Genomic DNA, 27,132 nt, shown 5'->3' with positions numbered 1-27,132 from the left:
TTCATGACGAAAGGAAAAAAAATACTTTTTATTTAAGAAGTTTGAGGGGCTGATGGGGATAGGGTGGGAGGGGACAGAGGTCTAGTGGTGACCCCTCTCGCCTCGCTCCACTGAGTGCATTCTTGACGGACATAAGCACCTGACAGAAACAGGTTAGGAAGGTGGCGTCTGGACCCCGCAGCGCATGTTGGCTGGAACAGCAATGTCTGAAAAGAAACTGGATGAAACCAAGGGGCCAGGCAGAAGCCCATGTCCCTCCAAGGACCCAGATACACTGCGCCCTTCTTTAGAGAACTAGAGTTCTGGCCCTACCCCTCCTCCCTCAGACCCAGGAGTCCACACCCCAATCCTCCTCCCACCAGGACCCCTGGTGCTCACCTATCTGCTGTGGTTTGGGCAAGTTCAGATTGTCCATGACCTTAACAAACTCCTCACAGCTGAGAGTGAGCCGAGGGTTCAGAGTCCGCTCCTCCTCCACAGTGGACACTGTGTGTCCTAGTGACCAAGGTAGGGGGTAGGGAGAGGGAAGTCAACTGGTCCAGTACCTTGGGCCACTCGGAACTACAATTCCCAGGAGGTCTTTGGGTGCCTCTCTAGCCTGGCACTAATGGGCTCTTCCCAAAATATTCTGATTGCTTTCCCTCCCGGTGCGCATTATGGGAAATGTAGTTTCCCAACAGTCCTCTGCACTCCACAAGGAAGTCCCAGGAAAACCCACGCCCTGCAGAATTCTAGAAGTTGTCTAGTTTCTACATCCACACACGGCACACCCAAGCACTTAATCATTTTTGGCCAGAGGAATTTCTGGAATGTGTGTAGTCTCTGTGCCAAACAAAGAATACAGAAGCTGGCTATCCCCTCAAATGTTAGGTAAGCCCCCACCCCCTCCAGCGAGCCCTCACCATGGTAATCATGAGCAGGGTAGACCAGACAGTTGCCTGGAAGTGTGAAGATCTTTTTGTGGACTGAGTGGTACAAGGTCTTAGCACAGCCTGGGGAAGGAAAGGTCAGAGGTCAGTGGGTGAGCAGGATAGGAGAAGCCCTAAAATACCTTCCCTCAGGAAAAGGGTGGGAGGATGATCAGAGTAGCAAAGCCATCTCCCTCATCTCCTGCCCAAACTCCTTTGTCGAGGTAGAGGCAGAGGGAAGGACATACGTGAAGAAAAATGAATGGTGAGAAATTTGCCTTTATAATGTGGGACTGTAAGTGTGGGAAGAGAGATTCTGAAGCCCCCCAGGAAATGTGTCCTTACTCTGGGGACACTGAGGAAGGATTCTGGGCAAAGAAGTTGGACTAGAAGGTAATAAACCAAAGACAGGAGGCCAAGCAGCATATGGAACAGTGGTTCCAACAGGAAGCTGAGCCTCGACCGGGACAGAGGCAAACCTCTCTGGAACATTCTTTTGCCTTCCATTTCAATTCTCCCATTTTATGTTGTGCTGGGAATGGATAAGAAGCAAATTAGAAGTCCGAGAGAGATGACCACAGTCTGAAATGAAGACATAGAGAGGGAGAGGGGGCCGGGACCTGGCTTCCCGCTGCCAGTGTGTGACAGCTGCCGCCATTTCTCTCACATGGTCTTGCCTCTGCCCACAATACAGCCTACTCCTCCAATCTAGTGTCAAGCCACATTCATGTACATGCTCAACGGGCAGCCAGATCCTGAGATCCAAAACTAAACTCTCTTCCCACAGGAAAATCCCCGAATCAAACCATCCTCTGCAGCAACACCCCGAAGCTGCAGAACCTTCTCACAGCTGAACCAGGGACCTAACAACCTCCTAGGGGCCTCTGAGCAGCCACTAGGAGCTGATCTCCTGAGCAGAACTCCACCCCACCACACCCACCAGCAGCTAAGGCCCTTGATGTGGTTTTCGAACACCTTTGTAAATTCTTGAATCTTCTTATTGAAACGTGACACTTCATTTCCCTCCCCTTGATCTAAGGGTCTGGATTACATATTTTGCTCCTAATAAATAGGATATTGCAAAAATGACAGAGTATAACTTCTGAGGCAAGGTCAAAGAAAAAATTAGGGCTTCTCTTTCTCTCTGGTCATTTTTTTTCTAGGAGGATCTGGCTGCCATGTCATAAGGACACTCATGCAGCCCTCTGGAGCAGTCCACCAGGTGAGGAAGGGAAGCCTCTGCCAACAAGCACAGGAACTGGCAGCCATGGGAGGAAGCCACCCCAGAAGTGGGTCCCCAGACCCATCCAGCTTCTGATGAGTACAGCCCACACCCTAAACTGCTCCTGGATTCTTGACTCTCACAAACTTTGTGGGACAGTGAATGTCGTTGTTGTTGTTGTTATTATTATTATTATTATGTACTGGGGATTGAACCCAGGGATACTCTGCCACTGTGCTATATCTCCAGCTTTTATTAAAATTTTTTATTTTGAGACAGGGTCATGCTAAATTGCCAAGGCTGACCTTGAACTTGCAATCCTCCTGTCTCAGCCTTAGAGTTGCTAAGATTATAGAAATGTGCTACTGTGCCTGTCTAATCATTGTTACATTTTGCAGTAATTTGTTTCATAGCAATAGATAACTAATGCACCCCTGGAATTAATGGTCCTCCAATAGCTAATGCCCTAAGTGGATACTCTGGCAACTAAATTCTGAATGTAAAACTGGCCCCCTAAAAATCTAAGGTCCACTCATTCATTCTTGCAGCTCATGCTTAAAACCCTGGCAAATATATAACCATATTTGAATCTTGGGCTGGATAAGGAGCGGGTCACCTTGCTGGAAGTCTGTCCGCCCACATCCACGGATCAGCAGGGCATCTCCAGTGAAGGCCATGCTGAGGTCGTTCAGGACAAAGGTGACACAGCCTGGGGTGTGGCCAGGGCTGGCCCGGGTCTCCAAGGCCTGGCAGGGACAGGGTGTACAGAGACAGTCACCAACAAGCTGGCCCCAGAAGCCCCACCAGAGTCATATTAGATGAAGGAAGAGATTATGAGTTTAAAATGCTTAAACTCACGGTGGCACATGCCTGTAATCCCAGTGGCTCAAAAGGCTGAGACAGGAGAATTTTCAGTTCAAAGCCAGCTACCTCAGCAAAAGTGAGGTGCTAAGCAACTCAGTGAGACCCTGTCTCTAAATAAAATACAAAATAGGGCTGGGGATGTGGCTCAGTGGTTGAGTGCTCCTGAGTTCAATCCCCAGTACCCGCCCCCCGCCCCCCGCAAATCAGAGTTAAAGGACATAAAAAAAAAAAAACAACCTCAGAGTCAATATTGGCAATGTGTACAACAAAGTTACTTTAAGGTGAAAAAAGCCACAATATATGAATAGCTCCCAAGCGTCAATAAGAATTTCCAAAAGAACTGGGAGTGGTGGTCCACACCTATGACCTCAGTGGCTCAGGAGGCTGAGGCAGGAGGATCGCAATTTCAAAGGCAGCCTCAGCAACTTAGCAAGGTCCTGAGAAACTTAGAGAGCTCCTGTCTCAAAATAAAAAATTTTTAAAAGGGCTGAGGATGTGGCTCTGTGATAAAGCACACCTGGGTTCAACCCTCAATACCAAAAAAACCAAATGAATGAACAACAGCAGCAAAGAACTTAGAAAGGAAAAGAACAGGCAGTTCATGGAAGTAAATAAAATAAATAGTAAAAGATCACCAAAAAAGTGACCAACCTCCTCAAAAGGAAGAAATGGAGAAAGGAAAGGATTAAAACTTTAAAAACGCTTATTTTCACTGACCAGAGTGACAACTATCAGAATTGCTTAAAGTGTTTGGGACGAGCCTTTTTATTTCCTGGGGTGTGGGTACAAATCAGTGTGGTCATTTTGGAGGGAAATTAGCAGTATTTATTAACATCTCAAATATGTACCCTTTATGACATCTCAAGCCACTTCTGGGACTCTGTCATTAAGAACCCCCGACACATATGCACAGAATGCCCATGTCCGGAGTCCTGTGGCCTCAATCTCCACACTCAGCTCCAGGGAAGCCAGGGTCATAGAACAAATATTACTCTAATGACCTAACATCATGATTCAATTAGTCCCCATTTATAAAATTAGTCCCCACACCCCCATCCCTCCTCCCTCTCAGTAGAGCTCCACCTCCCAAATCTCAGCCTCATCTGGGTCAGTCATCTGCTGATATCCAAGGACCCCACATGCAGACTCTGTGGCCCCCCACCAACTCACTCCACCTCTCCTTACTCCAATTGGGTTCTAGGTGTCAATGTCCCTGGCCAACACTTTCCTAGTCTCTCTGGCAGCCTGGGTAGCCCCTGACTATTGTCTGATCAATGAGATCTCAGTAAGACTCCTGAGATGTCTAGGGAAGGAACAGGCATTGCTTTTTTTTCTCCTGCCTCTGGCTCTAAATTCAAGGTGTGATGGCTGCAGCTGCAGCAGCTACCTTGCAACAAAAGGCACAACCCTGAGAATCCCACCAACCTAGTGCTGCTGAACTACCTTCTTCCAGATCTCCTATTGTAGGAGAAAACTAAACTCCCGCTTAGTTAAGACATGTGGTCGTTTTGTGTTTGATTTGGAGAAACAACAGGAGGCTGCAGTGAGATGAGCAGGAGTGGATAGCAGGAAAGGATGTTGGAGGTGACAGCAAAGTGAGAATGAGGCTCTGGGAGGGGATGAGCCAGAGAGCGAATATATCAATTGCATGTTTTCTTAAACCAGTCACAGGTTCACTTCAGCACAGTGGTGGGAAAACGGTCTTTTTAATATAGTTCTGGGTCAATCAATGTCTCTTTAGAAAGCAAAGTTGATATTGACCCCTACCTCACACCACACTCAAAAATAAATAGTCAATGGACTACAGATCTAAAGGTGAAAGATCAAACAACAGACTTTAGAGAAAAACATCAAATGAGTTTGTCATCTTGGAGCAGGCAAAGGAGTCTTTAGCACATAAAGTATTCACTATGAGCTGGGCACAGTGACACATGCCTGTAATGCCAGTAGCTCAGGAGGCTGAGGCAGGAGGATCAAAGCCGGCCTCAGCAAAAGGCACTAAGCAACTCAGTGAGACCCTGTCTGTAAATAAAATACAAAATAGGGCTGGGGATATGGCTCAGTGGTCAAGTGCCCTTGAGTTCAACCCTTGGTTACTGCAGCCCCCTCCTCCCCAGCAAAAAAAACTGCATTCATTACAGAGCCCGAATGGATATGTTGAACTACAATAAAATTAAAATGTCTTTTGTTTAAATGCACCATGAAGACAGCAGGAGGGAGAGAAGCTATCTACAAACAAATATTCAACAAAGTTATTGGATCTATAATATATAAAGATAACCTTCAAATCAATAAGGTATACTATCTAATAGAAAAACATAGTAAAGAATTGAAAAAGAAATTGCAAAATTGGACATCCAAATGGTACGAACACATGAAAAGTTGCTCCACTTCATCTGTCATCAGGGAAATAAAAGTGAAACCACCACAGGATATCACCACCACACCACACCAGAAAGGCTGTGGTGAAAAAGATGGATGTGGAAAAATGGAAACTCTGGTACATCAGGGTGGGAAACATGAAAAACCTACAGGTCCCTGGGCTCACCTCTTGGCCCGCGGTTGTTCCTGTGTGTCTTGTTTGCAGCAGGACTATTTATAATGCCCCAAACTGAGAACCAACTGTGAGCCCATGGACAAGAATGGATAGATAAGTTGGGGTGTATGCACACCCTCGAAGGAGCAAACTGACTACACAGGACAACATGGTCCACAGGCCACGTCTAGCAGAAGTGGGCGAGACACAGAGAGGCGTCAGATCCAGTGGAGTGGAAGGGAGCAGGAGGGCTGGCGTGGAGAGTGGGGGAGAAGCGGGAGATCTCCCGGAGCCTGTGGCACAGAGAACAAACATTGCTTTGCGAAGCTGCGGCTCAGGTCTGAACCAAGGTGTAAAATATTTGCCTCTTGAAGAGGGCACGGGATGGGGGTGAAAGGCAGCCCCAGACTGCTGGAGGTTTCCAGAGAAAAAGCAAGAGCTGATGAGGAGAGGGGGTGGGTAGCAGAGTGGCAGAGCACTTGCCCATCAGGGGTGAGGCCCGGTTCCATTCCCAGCACCACAGCAAAGACAGAGGTGGAGGGACAGAGAGAGGGGCGCAGAGAGAAGGGGACGAGGATAAAGACACACACACATGGGCCTGGGTGGCAGGGACGTGCTAGGAGGGTGTCAGGAGACCAGGCTCTGGGTCCTGCACATGAAAGCCTTCTCATTGGCATCAGCCTTGGAGGCCAACCTGCCTCCTCTTCCTTCTTGCTGGGCTCTCTTATCAGGCTGCTAAATTCCCAAGCAGAATAAGCCCAACGTTACAATCTGGATCTGGAACGTCCCCCAAAGACTCATGTGTTAAATAAAGGCTTGGTCTCCAGCTCAGGTGCTGCTAAAAAGTGGAGGAACTTTTAGTAGGTGGGGCCTAGAGGGAGGAGGTTAGGTCATTGAGGGCGTGGCCTTGAAGAGGATATGGGCCCCGCCCCCCTGGCCTCACCACAGGGCCACCAGATCACAAACTGGAACCTATAAAACTATGAGTCAAAATAAACTTTTCCTCCTTACGTTTATCTCAAGTATGTTGTCACAGTGATGGAAAGCTGACTTACATGCCCAGAGAAATCATATGAAGACAAACTGCAATTAAACTTCTAAAAGAAAAAAACCAAAAAATAATCTCGAAACCAGGTCATACACAGGGCAGCTGATTTCCAGAGTTAATACCTGCACAAGTGGCTCTTGGTATCAAAATCAGGCTGGTTTCATAAAAGAAATTGGGAAGTTTTTCTTCTTTCTCTATGCACTGAAATGTTTTAATTGCTTCTGGAGTTATTGATGTGGTGGATTCACTTATGGACCTGGTGATTTCATTTTCTCTCCTTATTTACATTTTTTTAAAAGGTACTCCAGAGAAAACATCCCTACAATCAGATGACAAACATTTCCAACACCCCCAAGTTTCCTTGTGACCCTTTCCAATCCATGCTTCCAATCCTTCCTCTACCCCTAGCCCCAGTCAACTTCTGACTTTCTGTTATTACAGATTAGTTTGCATATTCTAGAATGTTATATAAATAGAATCAAACAGTTAAAAAAAAAAAGCACTCTCTGCAGCCAGATGGCAAGGGTTCTAATCTTAGTTCTATTACTAGCTCTGTGACCTTGGACAAGTTATTCTACCACTCTGGGCCTGTGTGCTTCTTTGTAAAATGGGAATAATAACAGTACCCAGCTCATAGGATTGTTATAAAGAGTAAGCTACTTTGTATGTAAAGTGCTTAGAAAAATTCTCAGTACACAAGTGTTATTATAATAAAAATATGAATAATAAATAAGAATGTTTTAAAATCGGGAAAACAATTGATCTAGTAGAATCACAAAGGCTCCTGGTTTCAAATTCTGGCTCAGCCCCTTCCCTACTGTCTGATTTTCAGGCAAACTGCTTTCTTCTCTGAGCTTCCTTATCTGTGAAATGGGAAAAATAATTCTGAACTCATTTCACTGTTATGAATGTTCAATGAGGTTCATTTATCAGAAGAGGCACGACAGAGGCCCGAGGGCTGGATGCAGCCTACAGAATTGTGTTTGGACAGGTCGGTGGTTATTAGGAGACCGCATTTGTTGTCTACCCTTCAAAAGTAGGAGATATGGATCTATTCCCAGCTTCACTCTGAGAATCAAACAGAAGACTACAGCCTGGCTTTACTCCTACATGGAAACAACCAATGTGACCCATGCAGTGGGCGTCCCCATAAGTAGGGAATACACCTGAAAACGTGTCACAGATGGGACCGCTCCCTGCTCCTGGTGCCAAATGTCAGCTGCTATTTATTACCTACTGTGTGCTTGGTTCACCCAGAACACAGGGTTAGAAGGGAAGTCAAACATGTCAATCAGACAATTTGTAGTAGCATGTCACAACAAGAACATGGAGGGAGAACATATTTCTCTGTGGAAATAAACCACAACAGAGTCAAGAGCAAATGTTTTTGCCTGGAACTGACCTCAAGCAGGCCCTGTTCTACCCACTCTCCACGGGTACCCATATGGGCCCATGTTCCAGATGGGGGAACTGAAGCCCAGAAAGGTAAAATGCGAGCTCCAGGTCACACAGCAGGAAGTGGCAGAACACTCAGTTTGCCCCCTTGGCCTCTGTGGGCATTTAAGTGTGTGACTTTCATATGGCAGGCCAAATTTAGAGTTGCCAATTTTTTTTCTGGATTATTAGTAAGGAAAGGACCAAGGAGGGTGTGAGTAAGAGAGCCAGCTGGGGCCCTGGCCTTCCAGAGACTCTGAGGAGGGAAGATGGGGATTGGGCTGGGGCAGGCCAGAGGGACCTTTGAAAGAAGAAACCCAGTCATCAACCCACAGGAGGGCCATCTGTTCAACCCTCCCCTCTGGACGTGGGAACTGAAAACCTTGGTGGTCAACAGCAATGCCCTTGAAGTCAGTCTGTCCAAGTTCAAGTCCTAGTTGCCTTCCATCCAAATGAGGAGGACCCTGAATGCACTTAACCTTCAAAATTCCTCCTCCCCCAAATGGGGAGAGGGCACAATATCTGACTCCAAAAATATCTGGAGATAAATACTGTGAGAATTCATCAGTGGAAGCTGGTGAGAAGCAAATACTCGATTTTTTGATACTGATTGTTAAAATGATGACTATTAACCAATAAGAAATATCCACAATCTACTTCAATTTGTAAAAAAAGGGAAGTTTTAGAAGACAAAGGACACCACAAGGTGTCCTAGACATATCAAGACCCTTTATAAGACAACAGGTCAGGAAGCTTCAAGAGTCAATGTCATAGCGAGGAGCGGTGGCGCACACCTGTCATCCCTGCGGCTCGGGAGGGATTTCTGAGGCAGGAGAATTTAGAGTTCAAAGCCAGCCTCAGAAACTTAGTAAGGCCCTAAGCAACTCAGGGAGACCCTGTCTCTAAATAAAATATTTTAAAAAGCTGGGGATGTGGCTTAGTGGTTAAGTACCCCTTGGCTCAATCCTCAGTAGCCCCCCCCCCAAAAAAAGTGTATGTCATGAAGCACAAAGTATATGGAACTAGTCTAGATGGAGACTCAGCAGCTATAATAAACTAGTGCTGTGCAGGAACCTCCATTGGGTCCAGGTTCCTAAAAACAGCTGCAAAAAATTATTCTTGGAGCAACCCAAGAAATTTGAACGTGGGCTCAATATTTACTGATGAGATGAATTACTGTACATTTTGGTACTTTGACAAAGGTTTTGTAAAAGAGTGGTTCTCGAAGTGTAATTGAAGGAACCCCTGAGGTTCCTTCCACAAGGTCAAAAAGGTTTTTAGACATTTCAAAAAGTCTTTTGCTGTTGGGAGTGATGGCACACATCTGTAATCCTGGTGACTTAGGAGGCTGAGGCAGGAGGATCAAAAGTTCAATGCCAGCTTTAGCAACTGAGTGAGGCCTGTCTCAAAATAGCGAATAAAAAGGGTTGGGGATGTGGCTCAGAGGTAAAATGCCCCTGGGTTCAGTCCCCAGTACTGAGGGGGGCAAATGTCTTCTGTTTTTTACCCCTTGCATTAACCCACAAGTATTAGTGAACTTTCCAGAAGTTTCATGATCTTTGATAATGTCATTGCTTTGATGGCTAATGGAGCCTGTGCTTGTATATTACTGTTTTAAAATAATGTCTCAGGCCTGAGGATGTAGTTAAGTAGTATAGCACTTACCTAGCATGCAGCAAATTCTGAGTTCCATCTCTAAAAATGAAGTCTCAATTTGAATATCTAATACAGTAAATATTAATAGAACCACATAAACTAAACAGCAGGGCATGGTGGTTCACACCTGTAATCTCAGCAACTCAGGAGGCTGAGGCAGGAAGATTGCAAGGTTGAGACCAGCCTGGGCAACTTAGCCTGGAACTCAGCAAGACCCTATCTCAAAATAAAAAATAAAAAGGGCTGGGGATGTAGCTCAGCAGTAAAGCACCCTTGGTTCAAACCCCGGTATCCAAAAAAAGAAAGAGAGCATTTTAGGGTCTTCTTTAGTTTTTAAGAGAGTCCAGAGATCAAAAGATTTGAGAAAATGGGACTGGAGTTGTGGCTCAGTGGTAGAGCGCTTGTCTAGCATGTGTGAGGCACTGGGTTCCATTCTCAGCACCACATAAAAATCCATAAATAAAATAAAGGCATTGTGTTCATCTGTAACTAAAAAAAAATTAAAAACAACAACAACAAAGATTTGAGAGTCTGAGAAGGGGTGAGAAAGGAGAACACTGTTAGAAGACTTTAGGGGTGAAATATCTGCAATTCAGTTTATTTTCCCTCTACGTTGGGAATGGAACCCAGGGCTTTGGACGTACCAGGCAAGCACTCTACTACTGTGCTATACCCGGAGCCCCTGCAATTTACTTTTGAATGTTGGGGGTAGGGGAAGTGGGAAGCATACAGAAATAGAGAAATAAAGCAACTGTGATAAATCGTCCCCAACTGGGGAACTTATGGATACTGTGTGAGAGTGTTAAAATTGTTCTCTCAACGCTGCGGGGGCTGGGGGAGCACTATTACTCGGTTGCATGTAGATTTTGGAAATAAAAAGTTGCAAGTGGGGTCAACTCAGATCTTGACTGAAGGCAGCCTCAGCTGCTCCTGAAACTTGTTGAGTGATCTCAGGGACTGCAGGATATTCCAGCTGGGCCCAGCTGACGGCAGCACATAACCCCCACTCTCTCAACAATCTCATTCTTCCCCTCCATGACGCATCACCACACCCTTTCTTGCAGCAGCTAAATCTTCTGAAACCACCCGCCATCAGTCAAACACAATACAGATGGGACAAGGCCGCGCACACCCCATGGCAGCATTGCAGTTTCCGCAGCCTACACTGCCCCCTGGTGGCGAGCAAACTCTCGGCCTCCTTTCCATATAGTCCTCGTGTTTATTCTTCCACTATTCAAAAGTACTTAATCACTGTTCCTATGAGAGCTAAGCTCTAAAACACAAAGCCTCGTTTTCATCACCACTAAATACTCTGGATCTCCATCGGCTAAATCCTATTCCTTTATTTTGGGAAAGAAAAAAATATTTGCTCTGTTTAGGGAGAGTGGGCTAACATCTCCAATTTGGTGATGCATCAAAAATAAAGATGAGCTGGGGAGCAGCTCAGGGGTAGAGCCCTTGCCTAGCATGCGTGAGACCCTGGCTTCCATGCCCAGCACTGTGCAAGAAAATTTTTTTTTTAAAAAAAAGATAATTGTACACAGTATGAATGTATTTTTTCCAACTTTTCTGTGTGCTTAAATTTTTTTCATTAGAAAACATCAGTGCAAAAAAGACTTGCTTCATGTTTCAAATATTTAATTCCAAATAAGAGGAAGTACCCTGGATAGCTTGGCATTATTTTTTCAAAATTCCTCCATGTGGGTCACACAAGAATCATTGAGGGAGCTTTTAAAAACATACTGATTCCCCGTGCCACCCCCAGGCAATTAAAGAATCTCTAAATCAGGGCCTGAAGAATCATATTTTGAGCAGCACTCCTCTATAAATCAACAAGGTTGACTTTCTCCCATTCAAGTACTAACCAGGCACCTAATTTGCCACCTGCTGTGGGAGCTACAATGTTCAATTGTCACTGCTTATTTAAAAAAAAAATTCATTCTACAATGAAACCATTCAAATTTGGTCCATCTTCAGTATAAACTATACTAGTTCAAAAAACTGCTTAGCATAAGGCTGTGATACAGTTTTTGTTGTAATCTGCACTTTGTTTGTTTACACAGGGGACCAGAATATGGGTCAAAATCGTAAAAGAATTGCCACTTTAAAAATATGTATGAGCTGTTGATGTAGCTCAGTGGTCGAGCACTTGCCTAGTATACCTGAAGCCCTAAGTTCAATGTGCAGCAATACACACACACACACACACACACACACACACAGTGTGTGCCTACAGTCTCAGCTACTGGAAAGGCTGAAACAAGAAGGATCTCTTCAGTTCAGGAGTTTGAGACCAGCCAAGGCAAATATAGCAAGCCCCTGTCAAATACGAAACAAAACAAAAATCCAACTATTTGGCAATTTCTACTAAAGTCAAACATATTTTATCTCTATGACACAGAAAATTCAACTTCTTGAAATTTAGGGCAATATCCACCAAGAGATTTGTATAAAAATATTCATAACAATTACACTGGCACATACCTGTAGTCCCAGCAATTCAGGAGGATCACAAGTTCAAGGACAATCTCAGCAATAAGCTTAGATCCTGCCCCATAATAAAAAAAAGGGCTGGGGATATAACTAAGTGATAAAGCATCCTTGTGTTCAATCCCTAGTACCGCCAAAAAGAAAAAAGAAAAAAAAAAAAACACGAAAACTTCATAGCAGCATTTTTCATTGTAGCCCAAAACTGAGATGGATCATTAAAAAAAGAATGTGTAAACAAACTGGGGTGTATTCACACAATGATGTACTCTACCTCAGGGGTCAGCAAACTATGGTGGGGTGGACCAAACTAAGCCTGCCACCTGTTGTTGTAAGGCCTGAAAGTGGAGAATGGTTTTTACATTTTTACTTGAAAAATATAATTATTATTATTATTAAAAAAAATATTTTTAGTTGTTGATAGATTTTAATTTATTTATATGTGGTGCTGAGAATCCAACCCAGTGCCTCACACATGCCAGGCAAGTGTGCTTGCCCAGCCCAATAATTATTTTTTGACACCTGAAAGCTATCTGAAATTTAATTCAAGAGGCCATAAATAAAGTTATACTGGAACACAGCCATGCTTATTAATTTATGTACACTGTCTATTGCTGCTTTACACCATAAAATGAGAGCCAAGTGGTGGCAAAAGTGACCCTGAGGCCTGTAAAATTGAAAATAGTTATGATCTGGTCCCTTACAGAAAAGTTTGCCAACCCCTGCTATGAAGCAAGAGAAGGAAAGAATTGCAACAGTAGAAGCATCATGTAGAGTATAAAGAGCTGGACATAGGAGTGCACACAGGTGTGTAATTAATAATTAATTCTTCTTCCTTTTTTTTTTTTTTGCAGTACTGGGGATTGAACCCAAAGGCACTTTACCATGGAGCCACATCCTCAGCCTTTTCTTTTTTAATTTTGAGACAGGGTCTAAGTTGCCCATGCTGAACTTGAACTTGTGATCCTCCTGCCTTGGCCTCTAAGCATCTGGTATTACAGGTGTGCACCACCTGTATGCCGACTTGTAATTCTTCTTTAGAAAGTCCAGAACAGGTGGAACTAACTGTGGGTCCCTAAGTCCCAAGAATGATCCCTTGATAGAGGCGTCACTGGCCAAGAAGAGGGACAAGGAAGCCTTTGGGGTGACAGGCATGTTGTGAATCTCCACATGGATGGTGGGTACACAAGTGTAAACATATGTACGCTTGCACCCAGCTGCACGTGTGTAGTCTGTGCACTTCTCACCTTATCATAGGTATGTTATAGACTTGATTTTTAAAAGTAGGAGCAGGAAAAATAAGAGGGATAAAAAATAAACCCATCTCTTGTGAATTTGGTGTCACATACCTTATATACAAACAGATTGGATAAATTGTGGTATAAAGTGTATTAAGAATTGTAATGCAAAAAAATTATGAATGTAATACATTCCTCTAATGTGATGTAAGAAATAATAAAAATAAATAAATAAATAGACCCATCTCCAAAGATTGATAAAGATCTCAGATCAAAGCCAAACCAATGCGGGCTGGGGATGTGGCTCAAGCGGTAGCGCGCTCACCTGGCATGCGTGCGGCCCAGGTTCGATCCTCAGCACCACGTACAAACAAAAGATGTTGTGTCCACCGATAACTAAAGAATAAATATTAAAAAATTCTCTCTCTCTCTCTCTCTCTCTCTCTCTCTTTAAAAAAAAAAAGCCAAACCAATGCTAAACAACCATAAACACAGATAATAACAAGTGTTGGTAAGGCTGTGGAGGAGTTGGAACTTTCATATCCTGCTGGTAGGTCTGTAGAATAATGTGGCCACTCTGGAAAAGTATGGAAGTTCCTCAAACTGTTAAACGTAAAATTATCATGTGACTCAGCAATTCCACTCCTAGGCATAAACTCCAGAGAAATAAAAACACATGTCATGGGCTGGGGATGTGGCTCAAGCGGTAGCGCGCTCGCCTGGTATGCGTGCGGCCTGGGTTCAATCCTCAGCACCACATACAAACAAAGATGTTGTGTCTGCCGAAAACTAAAAAATAAATATAAAGAAAAAAAAAAAAAAACACATGTCAGGCTGGGGTTGTGGCTCAGTGGTAGAACACTTGCCTAGCATGTGTGAGGCACTGGGTTCGATTCTCAACTGCATATCAACAAATGAATAAAATAAAGGTTCATCAACATCTAAAAAATATTTTAAAAAAACACACGTCAACAGACATGTACACATGAATGTTCCAGCAGCATTATTCATAATAGCCAGAAAGTGGAAAGAGCTCAAATGTCTACCAACTGAGAATGCATAAACAAGTTGGGGCGTAACCATCCATGTAATGGGATGCTGTTCAAAGATATAGAGAATGAAGTACTGATACATGCTATGACAAAGGTGAATCCTGAAAAGACTGTGCTGTTAAGGGAAAGAAGTCAGTAAAAATAATCACATTGTATGCCTCCATTTCTATGAAATATTCAGAATGGGAAAACCCATAGACACAGAAAGTATATTACAAATTGAGTGGCGCAAACCTGTAACCCCAGCAACTTGGGAGGCTGAGGCAGAAGGATCTCAAGTTGAAGGCCAGCCTCAGCAACTTAACAAGACCCTGTCTCAAATATTAAAATTAAAAAGGGTTGGAGAGGGCTGGGGTTGTAGCTCAGTGGTAGAGTGCTTGCCTCACACACATGAGTCCCTGGATTCGATCCTCAGCACCACAGAAAAATAAATAAATAAAAATAAAGATATTGTGTCCATCTACAACTAAATAAAAAAAAAGGGGGGGGGGCTGGGAGTGTGGCTCAGTGGTAAAGCACCTCTGGATTCAACCTCCAATACCATTAAAAAAAAAAAAAAAGAGTAAGCCAGGCACAGTGGTACACGCCTATAATCCCAGCAACTCAGGAGACTGAGGCAGGAGGATTGCGAATTCAAAGCTGGCCTCAGCAACTTAGCAAGGCTCTAAGCAACTTAAGAAGACCCTGTCTCAAAAACATTTTTTAAAAGGGCAGGGGGGATGTGGCTCAGTGGGAAAGCATCCCTAGGTTCAATCCCTGATACCAAAAAAAAATTTTTTAAAAGTTGCCTAGGGCTGAGGAAGAGAAGAGGGAAGGGCTGATGGCTCAGGGTATGGGGTTTCTTTTTTAGAGAAATGAAAATAATTTAAAATTGCAGTGATGGATATACAACTCTGAATACACTACTAGTCACTGAACTGCGTACTTTAAAAGGATGCACTGTATGGTCTGTGGATTATATCAGAAAGGCCGCTAAAGATAAAATAAACACTGAAATTAAATGTACCACAGCTAAACCCTTCCACACTTGCTCACTGAAAGCAGACTCACCTTGACACAAACCCTAATCATTCCTAATCCTTCAGAGGCTCTGCTCAAATCCAAGAAATGCTTATTAGCACCTGAGTATTACGTGCCACCCACATAAGTGTACAAAGTCTTTTTTACCTACTTCCCAAAATAGGCTTGAAATAAAGAGTGTGTGGCCAAGTGCAATAGTACACACCTGTAATCCCAGTGGCTCAGGAAGACTGTAAGTTCAGAGGCAGCCTCAGCAACTTAGCAAGGCCCTAAGCAACTTAGCAAGACCCTGTCTCTAAAGAAATATATAAAAAAGAGCTGGGGATATTGCTTAGTGGTTAAGTGGCCCTGGGTTCAATTCCAATACCCACACCCACCCCCACCCCCCAAAAAAACAAGAGTCTGTGACCACTGCAGTTAAACCCTCTGATCCCATGCACAGTCCTCTTTCTACTAAACACTCTCGATAAATAAACTGTTCCCATTATTTAGCAAAACCTTCTGCCCTGGAGGCTGAGACCTTACCCTGTAACCTGGCATTTTGTCAACCAAACTCACTACATCTTTAGCAACTCTGATTAGGGAAAAAAAAAAAAAAGCCCTGTCAGCTGTTTGCCCTCCTCTGAGCAACCCCCTCCACTCCTCCATATTGCCCTGGATTGCAATTCTGGCTGGAAACCTGCTGATTCTACCTGTGGCAAGAAAGAGAAGGAAGTGGGAACCTTCTGACCATTCCTGGGTGAGGCAACAGCTGGGGCTAGGGTGAGGCTACCACAGTGCCACATTTAAAGGAAGCACCCACTCTCAGGGGCCAGCCCTGCATTTACAGCACCCTGCAAGTGAGCACCACCTTAAATATTACTCCCTTGAGCCTCACCCTAGCCCTGTCGCTGTGCAAGGGGATGCTCCTTCCTCCAACAGTGGCTCAGAAGACTGGGCTGGGTCTCCTAGCCCTGGCCTCAGAATTTCAACCACCAATCAATTTTATGGAGACACAGGGCCCACAGAACTGCCCCAAAGGCTTAGGAAACTCCATAAATGTTGTTGACTTAAGGGACTTGGCCGGAGACACACCCACCTTGAACCTCCTTCCCCAATGCCCTACCTGTTTATAGTGGCCTCCTCCCAGAGATGTGAGTTCAGGGGTCAGGAAACCAGGTCCTAAGGTCCCTCCTCCTGAGGACTCAGCAGCCCAGGGCTCCAGTACCCTCTTCCCTTAAGTTCAAGGAGTCCAGACTATCACCCTCTTCTGGGGGACCCAGAATCCAACTTACAAAGCGTCCAAAGCGGATAGAATCGCCATCCTCAATGTGCAGGTCAGCTTGGGCCCCACTAAGGCGGGAGATGACAGACTGGCAGCCGGGAAGTAGAGACCGGAGCACCCCTGAGCCTGTGATGTGGTCTGCGTGGCAGTGGGTATTCACTGGGAGAGAGGAGGACAAGATTAGGGCCAAGCCCCCAACCCTCCTCCCTGAGACCCAGGGGTCCAGGCCCCAGCACCTCCTCCCCCCACCCACGAGTTTGGTCTCCAGACTCACCAGCGTACAGCAGCCGCAGCCCCAGCTCCTTGACCAACTGGGCATCCCGGGGTGCTGTCTCCAGGACCGGGTCGATCAGAATGGCCTCCCGGGACTCTCTGTCACCCAGTAGGTACGTATAGGTGCAGCTTTTCGGCTCAAACATCTGGAGGTGAGGTTGGGGGACACAGGTGAGAGTGCCCATCCGCGACTCCCATCCCCCAGAGCCAGGAGTCCAGACCACACATCCTCTTCCTGAGTTTCTAAAGCAGAAACCCCAGTCCCTCTTTCTCCTGGAGTCGGGAATCCGGGTGTCCGGATCCCCACCTTCCTCTATCAGAACTAAGTCATTCCAAGTTTCTTTTTTTTTTCTTTTTTTCCTTTCAAAAGTAGACAGAGGTTCATTAAAAAAAAAAAATAAAATAAATAGATACACAGTCGGAGGAGGATGGGAACAACCTTGAGAGAGAGAAGGCTTTAGGTCAAAGCAAGGGATAGCATTCAAGGGAAACCGCGGGCCACCCGGAGGGAGAGAGCGCCAGGAATTCCAACACCCCAAACCAGGGTTCCCAGCACTCTATCTTGTAACGGACCCAGGAGCTCGGCCCCAAACCCACGGTCCCCCATATCGCTCCCCTGGACACTGCATTCCAGCCCCCAGCTCCACCTATTGTGTGCAACGTACAGGCATGGGACCCCCACCCCCAGATCTCTTCCCCCTAAAAACATCCACGAGTCTCTCCCCTCCCGCTGCCTACGGCCCAGTAACCCGCTTCCCGGTTCAGCCACCTCGCACCTGCCGCAGGAGGATGGGGGCTCCAGACCCGCTGTGCTGGCTCAGCTGCCGCCTAGCAACCCTTAGGGCCGCCGCTGCCATCGCGCCCCAGGCCAGGGTCCACGCTGAGCCCAGGCAAAGCACCCGCCACAGCCGGACGCTCCAGGGCTGACCCTGAGAGCTGGGCGGGCGGGGGGCGGGGCGGGGCGGGGCGAGGCGGGGCCTGCCTTAAAGGGGCCGCGGGCGCCAGCGCGGAGGGAGGGCGGGGCGTGCAGCTGCAGACCTGGGGGACAGCAGGGATGTGTCAGAGACCCAGGAAGACAACGAGCCGCCCCGGGGCACTCACATCTGGAAAAACAGAATAGAGACACTCGCGAGACGCTCAGAATACTGGCATAGAGAGAGAGAGAGAGACAGGCAGAGAGGTAGAAACTCAAGAGACATCCCCCCCCCCTCACTCACAGCCACAGGCTATTGTATAGGAAAAGCCCTTGGTGGAAGAGTCATTATGAGAAAAAAAAGATGCTCGGTTCAAGGTCACTAGTGTTTTGAGGGACTGTTGGGTGGGTGCCTAGTTACCAGAACAATACTAACCCTCTTAAGTTTCATTCAAAATTTCTTGAAGCAGTTTATCAGAAATGTTTTCTTTCTTCCCAAGAAGAAATATTTTATGTATGTGTTTGCACATGCATATATACATATTTGTACATGTATGTATGTTTACATATAATAAATAAATATGCATAAATTACATGTAATACATATAAAAGTTTGCAAGATACAATTTTGCATTATATCTTGCAAACTCAGGCTGAAGATCTTTTTGTCTTATTTGTCTTATGATGGGGTGTGAAACTGTAAAACAGCTTTTGTTCATTCACATCAAAGACCCAGAGGCAAGAAACTGCCCTGTCTAAAGCCATGGACTGTCAGAAGTTTTGTTCTTCGGAATCATATCAATAGTGTGAATAAGACCCTCCTAGGCTAGAGCTACATAACTCAGTGGTAGAGCACTTGCCTAGAACACACAAGGCCCCAGAGTTCCATCCTCATCCTTTATTTATTTAAATAAATAAAGAAGTAAAAAAACAAAAAACAAACAAACAAACAAAAAAAAAAAAAAAACAAACAAAACAACTCAACCATTCCATTCTTGTCTTCTGGAGGATCCAAAAAACTGCCAAAGAAGCAGTCTGACTGCTGGCCCAAGTGCAGAGAGCTTTTGAGGTGGGTTTCAGGCAGCAACAGTCCACTTTTATGCTCCCCATTTTAAAAAATATTTTTATTAGTTATAGATAGGCACAATGGCTTTATTTTATTTATTTTTTATGTGGTGCTGAAAATCGAACCCAGTGCCTCACACATTCTAGGCAAGTGCTCTGCCACTGAGCCACAACCCCAGTACTCCCCAGCTCCTTTTTAATACTGAGATTGAACCCAGGGGCACTTTACCCCTGAGCTAATATGCCAGCACTTTTTTATTTTAATATTTTTTAGTTGTCAATGGGCCTTTATTTTATTTATTAATATGCGGTGCTGAGAATCAAACCCGGTGCCTTACACATGCCAGGCAAGCGCTCTACCACTGAGCCACAACCCCAGCCCAAGCACTTTTAATTTTTATTTTGAGACTGGATCTTGCTAAGTGGCCCAGGCCAGCCTCAAACTTACTATCCTCCTGCCAAACTGCTGGGATTACGGGATGTGACAATGCACTGAAATCCACCTTGGTCCTCACTCTGAAGTTTCCAAGGAACAGGCCCTGGAAGGAATCCTCAGAGCAGGCCCCACTTTAATCCCTTTCCATGTGATCTGCTTTGCCTTAAGCCTAAACTCTGCCTCACTTAAATTTTAAACAAATATCACCTTTTCCCAGACCCTCTGCTAGTGCTAGCCCTCTCTGTGTGTTTGGGGAGCTGGCCAGGACTTCCTTTATGGTCCTCCCTCCTAAGCTACAGCAAGTCAATAAAACCCAATTTTGCCAAACTCCCCGAGTATCTCTGGTGGTCTTCATCAGAGATAAGACTCATAGAGTCTCTCAAAGGCTCAGACACCAAAGAAGGAGACCTGAAGAGCCATTCAGAGGCACAGGGAGGGTTGAAATGGATGTCCTACAAAGAAACAGTCACAAAGGTACAGTTGCAGATTCTAGAAGATTGTGGGAGGAAGTCACCAGGAGAAATGGGTGGAGAGAAACGCTCCGAGCCAAGGGAACTTGGCTCATTTATTCCAGGCATGAATTCTAGGCTTGCCACCTGGGCAAAACTGGGACCCAGAGGTGAGTCCCCAGTCAGGATGGTGAGACACAGAGGTGGGGACATAAGGAAGTGCAGCAATTGGAGGAGCTCAGGGCAGGGAGGAGCCAGGGAAAAAAAAGAACCTTCAGACACTCTTTACTGGGAGAGCTCCCCAAATAAGACCTGCTCCTCCTGGGGCTCATTCCTAATGTTTTGAAAGAATTTCTAGGTTGATTACCTGACCCTTGAAGGCCCTCTGGGGTTTCTGTAGGCTCAGCTGTGAGATGTCCTGAAAGTTAGAAACCTTGGCTTCATCCTTCTCAGATCTGAGACCCTGGGCTGAAAATTGTTCTTTCTCTGCATTTCAGTTTTCTCATCTGTAAAATGAAGTTGAAAATATTTCCTCCCTTCCTTTTTTTTATTGGTTGTTCAAACCATTACAAAGCTCTTGACATATCATATTTCATACATTAGATTCAAGTGGGTTATGAACTCCCATTTTTACCCCAAATACAGATTGCAGAATCACATCGGTTACACATCCACATTTTTACATAATGCCCTATTAGTAACTGTTGTATTCTGCTACCTTCCATGTCCTCTACTATCCCCCCTCCCCTCCCCTCCCATCTTCTCTCTCTACCCCATCTACTGTAATTCATTTCTCTCCTTGTTTTTTCCTCCCTTCATTATGAAGGTCCAGTTAGTTCCCACCTGTAGAGTCTGGAAGAGCACCTGGCACAGAACAGGACCTCGGTGGAAGCTAGCCAGCATTACTTCATCTTTGTCCTTCACTCCTTCCTCCCCTGGCCACCTCCACCCAATTCATCTCCAGGCCCTGTTAAGTAAACCTCTCCAGTCAGGCCCCCTTTCCATCCTCATGCCCTCTAACCCCATCAAGAGGCAGCAAAGCATCAGGGTGAATTGTTTGGACTCCAGGGCTAGGCTGTAGGAATTGAAATTCTGGTTGTTACTTCCTGCTGGGACCCGGCTGTGTGACCTTGCACTCCATGCCTTATTTCCCTCTTCTGATGAGAACAATAGTAGCACCTCTTCTTAATAAATTACTGTGGATATTAAATAAATTAATGTACATAAAGACAATTTCCAGTATATAACAAGTTAATAAGTGCTCAATAAATGCTAGTAGTTAATACTGTGATGACTAGGTAACAGTGGCCTCCCTGGTTTTCTGGCTTCCACTTACCTCTTTACAATTAATTTTCCATGCAGCCATCAGAGCATTTAAAATGTCAATGAAAAAAGAGTCACAGCAAATAATGCAATGCGTAGGCCTTGTTTAATTCTGATTCAAACAAACTGTGATAAAAAGATGTTTATGGGATATGGTATCTGGCACTGAGCTTTAGAATCATCTAGGAGGAGTGGTTGTGGTCATTTAAACAACATTGGTCACAAGTGAGTGATTGCAGTCGGGCTGAGTGGTACATGCCTGTAATCCCAGAGAGTGGCAACTTGGGAGGCTGAGGCAAAAAGATTTCAAGTTCAAAGCCAGCCTCAGCAAGAGTGAGGTGCTAAGCCACTCCATGAGACCCTGTCTGAAAATACAATACAAAATAAGGCTGTGGATGTAGCTCAGTGGTTGAGTGCCCCTGAGTTCAATCCCCAGTACCAAAAAAAAATAAAAAATAAGTGTGTGATAGTTGTCACTGGCCAATTTTTATTTTTTCCAGTGCTGAGGATCAAAACCAGGGCCTTATGTATGACAGGCCCAGCCTGATGCTGGCCAATTCTATTATTGATGCAGCAAATAATTGTTTTCTCTCAACTTTTAAATAAAATTAAACATTGCACTTGGAAAGAGTGGGGGGAAATGTTAATGGGGCTATAGGAAAAACTGAACTCTGATGGGGTATTTGATAACATTAAGAAATGATTAAGCAATCAAAATGGTACATGCTTGTAATCTCAGCAGCTTGGCAGGCTGAGACAGGAGGATCATAACCTCAAGGACAGCCTCAGCAACAGTGAGCACATGCTAAGCAAGTGCTATGCCCCTGAGTTGCACCTCAGCCCTTTTTCTTGGTGGGGGGCTACTGGGGATTGAACTCAGGGGCACTTGACCACTGGGCCACATCCCCAGCCCTATTTTGTATTTTATTTAGAGACAGGGTCTCACTGAGTTGCTTAGTACCTTGCTGTTGCTGAGGCTGGCTTTGAACTCACAATCCTCCTGCCTCAGCTAGCCAAGCCACTGGGATTACAGGCTTGTGTCACTTCACCTGGCAACTTCAGCCCTTTTTAAAATATATATATTTTTTAAGCTGGGCACAGTGGTGGACACCTGTAATTCCAGCTACTAGGGAGACTGAGCAGGAGGACTGCAAGTTTGAGGCCAACCTTGGCAACTAACAAGACCCTGTATCAAAACAAAAAAAGAAGGGCTGGGGATATAGCTCAGTGGTACAGTGATTACCTACCATGGTCAAAGCTCTGGGTCCACTCCCCCCCCCACCAATACATCAAAAAAATATATTTTGAGACAGGATCTTGCAAAATTGCCCACACTAGCCTTGAACTTGCAATCCTCTTGTCTCAGTTTCCCTAGTAGCTGAGATTACAGGTGTGTGCCACCATACTTAACTTTTCCATAATTAAAAAAAAAATGGTTAAAAAAATATCAGGGGCTGTGGCTGTGGCTCAGTGGCAGAGCACTTGCTCAGCATGTGTGAGGCATTGGGTTAGATCCTTAGCACGACATACAAAAAAAAAAACAAAAACAAAAACAAATGAAATAAAGGCATGCTGACCATCTACAACTACAAAAAAAAAAAAAAAAAAAAAAAAAGCATATGAAAACCAAACCTAGTTCATGATACTTCCTATGTTTCTGTGACTCACTAATTCTTTTCCTGTGCTCAAGATTGAGTCCAAGGCCTCAGGCACGCTAGCAAAACCCTCTTCCACTAAGCTACAACCCAGGCCTACTTCCTATGTTTAAAACCCTCCCCTGGTTTCTCACTCAGCTTAGTCCCCTTCCTAAGTTCCTTGACCTTAAGTTCTATATTCTACCCATCATTCTATCTTTCTGTTACAGAGGGCTTCTTATTGTTAAAATTCTTTCACGTATTTATTGGACACAGATTTATTGACCATTTCTTACGTGCTAGACCCTGTTCTGGATTCTGGGGACACAGAGATGAACAAGATTGATAAGTTGTTCATTTTAACAGAGCACACATTCTAGAAGGCAGATATATAGCGATAAGGGAGAGGACATAGCCAGGAATGGAGGGAAGGGTGAGCAGGGAAGTCTTCACCTTTATAACATTTGAACTGAGGTGGGGGTGGGTGGAGCCAGGCAAGCAAAGAAGGAAGAGCCCCGGGGAAAGAAAGAACAGCTAGTGCAGAGACACTGAGGCAGGAATGACAGTGGCATACACAATAGCTGGAAGGAAGTCCAGCATCTGGGACATGACAAGTTATGACAGGTGAGATCCCCCCAATGCAGCAAGGTCCTCCCCATCTTGAAGTTTGGTCACTTGCTATTCTTGGTACAACTTTGACCCCATCAGGCCTAGTTTAATACACAGTAAAAACAAAAATATTGATAGTATTTATTGAGCATTCTAGACACTTTCTGTTCTCAAAAATTTCCATTGATTATCTTACTTAATCCCAAGAATCTTCCATTTTATATATGAGGAGACTGAAACCCAGAAAGATGAAGTGACTTGCCCAAGGTCACAGGGCTAGAAAGTGGCAGAGTCAAGAGTTCAGACCAGTTACCCCCAGGCAATCTGGCCCAGAACCCAATTACCTGCCAAAGTACTCCCACAGCTCCCAGGGCTCGCCAGACCTTATTGTCAGGCTGAAGAGTCACCCAGGTGGAGGACTTTAAAGGACACTTCACAGTCTTTCCAGCGCGGGGCAGGAACATGCACTGTCACTGCCTGGGAAGAATGCCACCCTGGGTTTGGCACCAGGAGAATAAGCCTGGGCACCTCGGGACCACCCAGGCCGGGGGAAGGAGGAAGCGTGGAATGCGGGGCAGGGACGGGGGTGCTGAGAACCTGGAGCCACCCATGGTGGAGGGTGCCAGGATGCTATAAAATGCCATGCCTTTTATCCGGCACCAGCTCGCTCTGAGTGAGTCCTCCCCCGCCCTCTCTCGAAGAAACGGCCAGATGTTTTTGCAAATGCCTTTAGAGGTGAAGTGGAGAACGAGCTTTTGAAATTGCCTCCAGAGATGTAACTCAGGCTGTCCCGTGAAAAGAAGAGGGGTACTTAAAAAAGAAGTATAGAGGCTCGGAGCTTTCTCTGAGCTCCAAGCGTAGTTAGTCCGTGTTAGCCTGCACGTGCTTGACTCCAGCCAGCCACCGTAGGCCCCGCACCGCTGGGCACTTTACCGCGGTTCTTGAGCCGTCAGCTCTGCGCTTGATGGTGAACTTGTCTGCCAGGCTCACCCACCCCTTCCTTCCATTCCGTCTTCCCCCGCCGCAGCTTCTGCTGGCCGCAACTGCGCATGCGTCCACGCCGGCGTGGGAGGAGGGAATGGAAATAAGGCTGGGCCCAGCAGCTAGCGAAGCTCCCGCCTCCTCTGCCCGCCCCGTCGCCCAGCGGTGCAGCTCCGTGGGTCCGAAAGCAGCGAGGCAGCGGCTGGGGCACCGGGAGCGGCCGAGGAGGGTGGGGCTTGGAGCCCCGCCCCAAAGGAGGGGCAGTCCCACAGGTGAGGAGGGTAGGGGTCCTGGCTCGGACGCCTAGTCTACGGAAAACTGTGGGGGCTAAAAGCCAGGATCTCTCCGAGGAGGCTCGCTTTGGGTCCGGACACTCGGTTCCGGGGGGGCTTTGCATTTAGTGCACGAATACCAACACTCTGAGGGGTGCATTGTATCCCGGATGCTTGCAACCCCAAGGGAAATTGTATTAGAGGTCTCAGGATTGATACACACGCCACATTCCTTTCGTATCTTCGTCCAGGTCTCCCGTCTGTCCTCCACGGCCACAATCCACACCGCGGATGAAACTTACCAACAAGAAAGACGAGGTTGACGCGGCGTCAATGGACTGAGACTGAGCCCAAAGCCTGGTAAAGCCACTCTTGGATGTGAAGTTCTGCCCACTGCGCTAATAGGCCCCTCCCCTGGGACAGAGCTGCAAAAGACACCGCCCACTCCACTCGCCCGCCCGCCCGCCCCTGGGCCTGAGTTGCGGAGCAATTGACTTTGGTCTTTTTGCATAACCCCGCCCATCACCGTGTTAGCTCTCGCGGCCGTAGGGTTTGGAGGGAGGAAGGTTCCGCCCACCCTGAACATAGGCCCCGCCCACTCTACCAAAGCTTCAATTGCAAAGGTCTTTAGGTTAGATTTGCATAGCCTCGCCCATTCTGCTTTTAGGCCCCGCCTTCCCGCCACGCCTGCCCTCACCTAAGAATCCCATATAAACAGACAGACCTGATTTTAGGCCCTCCAACCAACCCTATCCCTATCAACCTGGTAATACCCAAGCATCATCCCCGCCCCTGCGCCTGCCCCTAGGTTCCTGTGTCAGCAAGATGCTGGAGCGAGGCGCAAAGTCCAAGGCTGAGGGCACAAATCCTAGTCCTACTGGCAAGGAGCCCGTGACCAAAGGAGTTGAGAGCGACCCTGCCTGTGAGTAGGGTTCATTCCCAGGAATGGGCTGATAAGAAGATCACATGTTTTGGGAAATCAGAGGCTGAAAGTTTGAAGTCCCAGAATCACGACCATTTAGGATCCCCAAAACTGCATCTGCTCTGGGGAATCCTCCCATTTGATTTTGGGAAATCTCCAGTGGTCATTCGCTAGGGCTGAGGAAATTAGAAGAGGCATATGGGGATGTGGGACTTTAGGGTGATCACTGGAAAGATACTGGAAATAGATGCCTCAGTAGCTTTGGGGACCTAGGAAGGTAACCCCTTGGGGCCCCTCAGGATAATGCATGGGGGAAAAGGGAAGCAGAAATAATGGCATTTAGAAAATTAGTGTAACGTTAAAATGCTAAGGTACACTTTGGGTGGCGGGCTGCAACATCAAGGTGTTAGCAGAGCCTAGCTTGGACCCAGGGTGTTAGCTGCTTCCTGGAGTACACCAGTCCTCCTGTCCCCCAGCTCCCCACCAGGCCCCGCCGCAGAAGTCCAGCCAGTCGGCTCCAGGGCCCTCCAAGTCTGGGGGCACGCCTTCCCGGCCCCGCCGGCGGCCCCCACCCCAGCGCCCGCACCGCTGCCCAGACTGTGACAAGGCCTTCTCCTACCCATCCAAGCTTGCCACACACCGGTTAGCGCACGGGGGCACCCGACCCCACCCGTGCCCCGACTGCCCCAAGGCGTTCTCCTACCCCTCTAAGCTGGCAGCCCACCGCCTCACACACAGTGGTGCCCGCCCGCACCCCTGCCCCCACTGCCCAAAGGCCTTTGGTCACCGCTCCAAGCTGGCAGCCCACCTCTGGACCCACGCTCCCACCCGTCCCTACCCGTGCCCTGATTGCTCCAAGTCCTTCTGCTACCCCTCCAAACTGGCAGCCCACCGCCACACACACCATGCCAATGACGCCCGCCCCTATCCTTGCCCACACTGCCCCAAGGCCTTCTCATTTCCCTCCAAACTGGCTGCCCATCGCCTATGTCACGACCCCCCCACCGCACCAGGCAGCCCAGCCACTGGCCAACACCGATGCTCCAACTGTGGCCAGGCCTTTGGCCAGAGACGCCTCCTGCTCGTTCATCAACGCAGCCACCACCAGGCAGAGGGCCAGGGGGAGAGAGACTGAGCTCTCCCTTTGGCTTACAGGTGGCCCCTTCCAACCAGCTCCGGTCAATAAAAAGGTGGGATTTCTAAGCCCTGCTGTATGGACTTGGCTCTTCCAGATAGCTGGCAGGGTGAGAGATCTGCCATTTACACTGGGTTCAGAATTAGAAGCCTGAGGAACTCTGCTCACCTGGAGGGGCAGGTGTCAACCTGAATTAACACTGGATCCCAAACCATGGACCTGGAGTTGTGGTTCGATGGGACTGGTTCAGTCTGGTTCTTTTCACCCATTTATATGGCAAAAGTAAAGCCTGCTAGTGTCCTGGGTTGCTGAGGAATGTGGGCAAACAGGCTCCCTCCTTGCTGAAAGTTTAACTTGGTGTCTCCACCTTGGCCACATGACTGGTTCTAAG

The 27,132-nt window shown here is 46.6% G+C and overlaps 2 protein-coding genes across 4 annotated transcripts; one reads left to right on the top strand and one right to left on the bottom strand.

The window, feature by feature from the left end:
- Ethe1 (ETHE1 persulfide dioxygenase) lies at nucleotides 1-24,445 on the bottom strand. Of its 2 annotated transcripts, XM_076838899.2 has the most exons (8): nucleotides 24,365-24,445; nucleotides 20,233-20,371; nucleotides 17,004-17,148; nucleotides 16,740-16,888; nucleotides 2,747-2,876; nucleotides 903-992; nucleotides 379-495; nucleotides 1-206 (listed from the first exon to the last, which is right to left on the bottom strand). In XM_076838899.2, the coding sequence occupies exons 3-8, from the start codon at nucleotides 17,146-17,148 to the stop codon at nucleotides 154-156; spliced, it is 684 nt and encodes a 227-aa protein (XP_076695014.2). In that variant the 5' UTR covers nucleotides 20,233-20,371; nucleotides 24,365-24,445; the 3' UTR covers nucleotides 1-153. The 2 variants fall into 2 exon arrangements, with proteins under 2 accessions (XP_076695014.2, XP_076695013.2); XM_076838898.2 differs by lacking the exons at nucleotides 20,233-20,371; nucleotides 24,365-24,445 and adding an exon at nucleotides 17,779-17,967.
- On the top strand, nucleotides 23,376-27,132 carry Znf575 (zinc finger protein 575). 2 transcript variants are annotated; one of them, XM_076838900.2, is made up of 4 exons: nucleotides 23,376-23,446; nucleotides 24,936-25,044; nucleotides 25,493-25,606; nucleotides 26,083-27,132. In XM_076838900.2, the coding sequence occupies exons 3-4, from the start codon at nucleotides 25,510-25,512 to the stop codon at nucleotides 26,739-26,741; spliced, it is 756 nt and encodes a 251-aa protein (XP_076695015.2). In that variant the 5' UTR covers nucleotides 23,376-23,446; nucleotides 24,936-25,044; nucleotides 25,493-25,509; the 3' UTR covers nucleotides 26,742-27,132. The 2 variants fall into 2 exon arrangements, with proteins under 2 accessions (XP_076695015.2, XP_076961958.1); XM_077105843.1 differs by lacking the exon at nucleotides 23,376-23,446 and adding an exon at nucleotides 24,572-24,684.

Source organism: Callospermophilus lateralis, chromosome 18, assembly GCF_048772815.1.
Source record: "Callospermophilus lateralis isolate mCalLat2 chromosome 18, mCalLat2.hap1, whole genome shotgun sequence".
Classification (NCBI taxonomy): domain Eukaryota; kingdom Metazoa; phylum Chordata; class Mammalia; order Rodentia; family Sciuridae; genus Callospermophilus; species Callospermophilus lateralis.
This window is presented reverse-complemented; position numbering and strand designations above follow the sequence as displayed.